This window comes from Camelina sativa, chromosome 5, assembly GCF_000633955.1.
Source record: "Camelina sativa cultivar DH55 chromosome 5, Cs, whole genome shotgun sequence".
NCBI lineage: Eukaryota > Viridiplantae > Streptophyta > Magnoliopsida > Brassicales > Brassicaceae > Camelina > Camelina sativa.
The window spans coordinates 9,955,345-9,959,533 of record NC_025689.1 but is presented as its reverse complement, the minus strand read 5'-3'; the positions used below and the strand labels follow the sequence as shown (position 1 = coordinate 9,959,533).

The following is a 4,189-nucleotide window of genomic DNA, read 5'->3' as shown; positions in this document are numbered from 1 at the left end:
TCCACATAGGACCATCAAGGGTTGTTGGTATTTTCATTTCTTTCCAGAAATCATGGTGATCAACATCAAAGTTCTCTAAAGGGTCAAATGCATCACAATTTAACCTTGTTATCTCTGCAAACTCATTTAAAGAAAATCTAATTGGCCTATCACCGATCAAAGACCAAACCTCATGGATGTTGTTGATTCTCAGCTGATGTGTGAGTAGATAGTGAACTCTCTGCGCAGCCCATGTGTATTCCAATTCAGCAAACTTTATAAACACTCCAAGAGATGATTCCTTCAGTTTATCCCACACGTCCACACCTAATCCTTCTCTCAAAAATCCAATTTTTGACACAAAACAATTGTGGTTCATGCTTCTATGTTGGAGAGGTGATTTCCCTTCTTCATAAAGTAGAGGAGGATATTTGATGATATTGCTTGATGATTCCATTCCTAAAGATACAGAAAAAAAGCATATCAAATGATAGGAAAAGTAGCAAACAAGATGATAAATCCTAAATTTTGAAACAATCGATGAAACAAATCTGATATTTTGGTAACACAAAATTGTTACATACCAAAAGAAGGATCACGAGAGAGAGACAAGTCAAGGGATCAAAATTGAACAAATAGACACATACAAAACATATAAATTTAAGACCAATGCATGAACTAACTCAAGACCCAAAACAAAACAATGATAATCTAAGTACCAAAGAGGTTCGCTGGTTTGAAATTGTTAAAAAATATCAAACATATATGAATAAAACAATTTCAAAGCAAACACTAATGTAGTATTGAGAGATTGGTGCTTATATAAAATCATATTGATAATTGGAGAGAATATCTTACCCGATTTATGAAGCTACTAAGGATCAATACCCAAAACAAGAAGCACTAATGTGTTCCCTGAGCAACGATTCTGCTCCCTATTACCAAGAACAAAACATAATAACATTAAATCATTAGTAATCGGGACACATCTATCTTGTTAATGCTTTTGAAGTTCCACCAAAACTAGTAAATAGAAAGACCGACCAAAAAAATTCGGGTTTAGAAAGAATTGAAATCAAATCAGTAATTGTTCCTATTAAGGAAAAAAAACAATCCTCACCGCCGGACAGAATCGACAGCCACCGAAACAACTCTTGTTCTTAGTTCGCCGGCAGCTAACTCTGAAGTTCGCCGGTTGCGGAATCGACAGCCACCGTTTCTACTCTTGTTCTTACAATCGACCCGCCACCGAAACCACCGAAAACTACTCCCCGAAATCAACCAGCCACCGAAACCGAAAACCAACCACCTCCGATTCCGAGATTAATCACACACAGAGACCGAAAAATTTTACTTCTTCGCCGGCGGTACCAAAGGTTCTCTTTTGTTCTTGGTTGTAACGAAGAAGAAAGTCAAGAAATTGAATGTCTTTTTTTTTTTTGTNCTTTTTTTTTTGGTTATGTTTCAGTATTATTAGTTTTAGGGTATTTAGTATTTAATTCTATATTTTTTATTTCCAATTTCAATTTTTGTTGGCTTTTTGGTAATTTAAACATAACATTGTGTCAATCTAGTTTTCCTCTATAGGAGAATGTCAATCTAGCAATATTTTTCCATTTTTGTGTCAATCTGGTCTATTTTCACTATAATAAAACTATATATTAAGCCAAATTTAGAAACAGAGATTACAAACACTGACAAATACGATGTGTATATTCCGATAAACCCTAAAAGTGATCACTAACACAAAAATCGAAGGCAACTCCGAAAAAAGAGAAGGACGATTATGGTGTGTATGAAGCCAGATCAAGCTATTATCCTCTTGCAAAGACGATAGGCCTGTAAAATTAAAGGCGGTGATCGTTAGATCCTTCGCCTACGGACTTATTGTCTCGTTGCTGGATTGAAGAAATACCTAAGCAAAGTCATCCACAAACAGAGTCATATATATTTGTAACTTTTTGTTGTGAAAGATACTTAGTCAAACTTTTTTGTAAAAATATATACATGTGATTTTTTAAAACGGTTTGACCCGTTATCATACATGCAAAAAGATGCTTGCGAAGATACGTACGTTCAAATTGACACGTGAACAATAATTAATGTAGTCTTCAATCTTCATCATCACTTTCGACAAAAACCAACTCAAGTTAATTTTACAATTTTACTTCATCACTTTGAACAAGTTTACTATTTCTTCTTATTAATAAGATAATTTGTTTTAAAAATAACATGTAGAAAAATATATTCAGTACGAAATACTTTACAAGTTTCGAGATCACTAATTCAGATATAAAACATATTTTCATTTCTTTGTTATATACAAATAAATATAATTATCTAAATATTGAAATTAATATTATTCCTTCCTTGCATTGGTGAGTCCATCATCTATTTATTCTTGAATACTATATACTTCTAAGTTTAATTATACATAAATGAAAAAGGATCGATGCTTCCTTCGTGGCCGTTTTCGAGCGCCGTCGTTGGAATAGATATATCCGGAGACTTAGCAGTTAATGGTGATATCTGCCTCTCACGCGGTTCTACTAAAACGACCTTCTTTTCTCTTCCCTTACATGACTGACTATATATCTTCAATCTACTATACTTTAAAAATATCATACACCTCTCATCTCTACATACTATTTTCCTCTACATTTTTTTATAGAAAAATCATAATATTTTCGAAGATGACCCAATCCAGCCAAAACCAATCTGAAGGTATGTTTTTATCTCCTTTTTTTTTTTCCTAGCATCATGTCATGATATTGTCATGTGTCATCAATCTTTTCATCATACATCATATTTCTAGAATTTTTTTTTTTAATTGCTAAAAATATTTCTAGATTTTTACATATGGTGATAAAACTAATGTCAATTATATGTAGAATTAGGAGCTTATCCTTCCCCGCCAGTGTCTACCGGTCCCTACGTGGCACCACCACCGCTCGGTTATCCAACGAACTACACCAGTCATGCTACGGTGGCTAAAGTCGAGACAAAGTCTAAGGGTGATGAATTCTTGAAAAGCTGGTTAGTCTCTCTTTTTTTTTTCCAATCCTTTTAAGACCATTTGTTATAATGGCTCGACGTAACCGGTCCAGGGACCGCACGTTTGGTCAAATATTGAACCTGATGGGTTATTATGTATTGGAATTTAACATATTGGTAAAAAAAAAAAGTTCTTTTTTCTTTTCCTAACTGCAGTCTTGCGGCCATGTTGGCCTGTTGCGTCCTCGACGCATGCATCTTTTGAGCTTGGAGGAATTCGATCGTATATTTGATATTCATGCAATTCTCTCTTTTACTATTGTATTTTGCTTTTTTCCCAACTTATTTTGGATCGAGTAGCTTAATTATGAGTTTATGACATTGGGACCTCCTAGTTGGTTTGTTTATAATTAAGAACAATACGCCGGTTAAAAGACAGTGATCGTGATTCCTTCGACGACGGTAACCACTACTATGTTTCTGGATTTATATCGTTTAAATAGTTTTAGCTTTGAATTTTTATGCATGCTTAAATATGATTTAGTTTCTTGCGCCAGCACATGCACAGTCGAAGGTATTTGTGTCAACGTTGTTGCTGACATCTTCAAGCTCTTAATTTTGAAGAAACAATGCTATTTTCCCAATTTTGAACCAAAAAGAAGCTACAGTATTCAACAAATTAACCTTTATACCAATCCCACACAAATTCCAAACACAATAGTCTAGAATTGGGAATGAACCATGTAAAATATTCTTGTCCCTAATCTGAGGGGATGTAGGAACCTTTTAGTAATTAAAAAAAAAAAACTTAATACCATCCCACACAAATTCCAAACACAATAAAATCTGTCTTAAACGGCGTAGAGTTGTGTTTTTGAAGTAGATCATCGGCCACATTTATGAAGAGCCAAGCCCGTGAGTCCGTGACCCTTTCATATCCAAATTTTCGTTTTGGCAGAGAATAAATTTCGTATCCACCCATGCGAAACTGTCAACTGCGTCAAGTCAAAGTAATTTTGCAATCATCAACGCAAGAGCTTGCGCGGTACATCATGTTTTATTCTGCGGGTCATCAAATCATCACGTCCGTACGTACGGTTTGTGCGATCTTTGAATATTGTTTCCCTGAATAAACTAGAGGTTATGTTTTCAGATTTGACGTAATTGAATATAGTCAAACTTGTGCATGAGAATGTCTCGTATTTTTTTTTTTTTT

The 4,189-nt window shown here is 34.5% G+C and overlaps 1 protein-coding gene across 1 annotated transcript; it reads left to right on the top strand.

Moving 5' to 3' along the window:
- LOC104786376 lies at positions 2,440–3,354 on the top strand. Its single transcript, XM_010511779.1, has 3 exons — positions 2,440–2,703; positions 2,871–3,015; positions 3,190–3,354. Exons 1-3 carry the CDS (start codon positions 2,499–2,501, stop codon positions 3,236–3,238), a joined length of 399 nt encoding a protein of 132 aa, XP_010510081.1. The 5' UTR covers positions 2,440–2,498; the 3' UTR covers positions 3,239–3,354.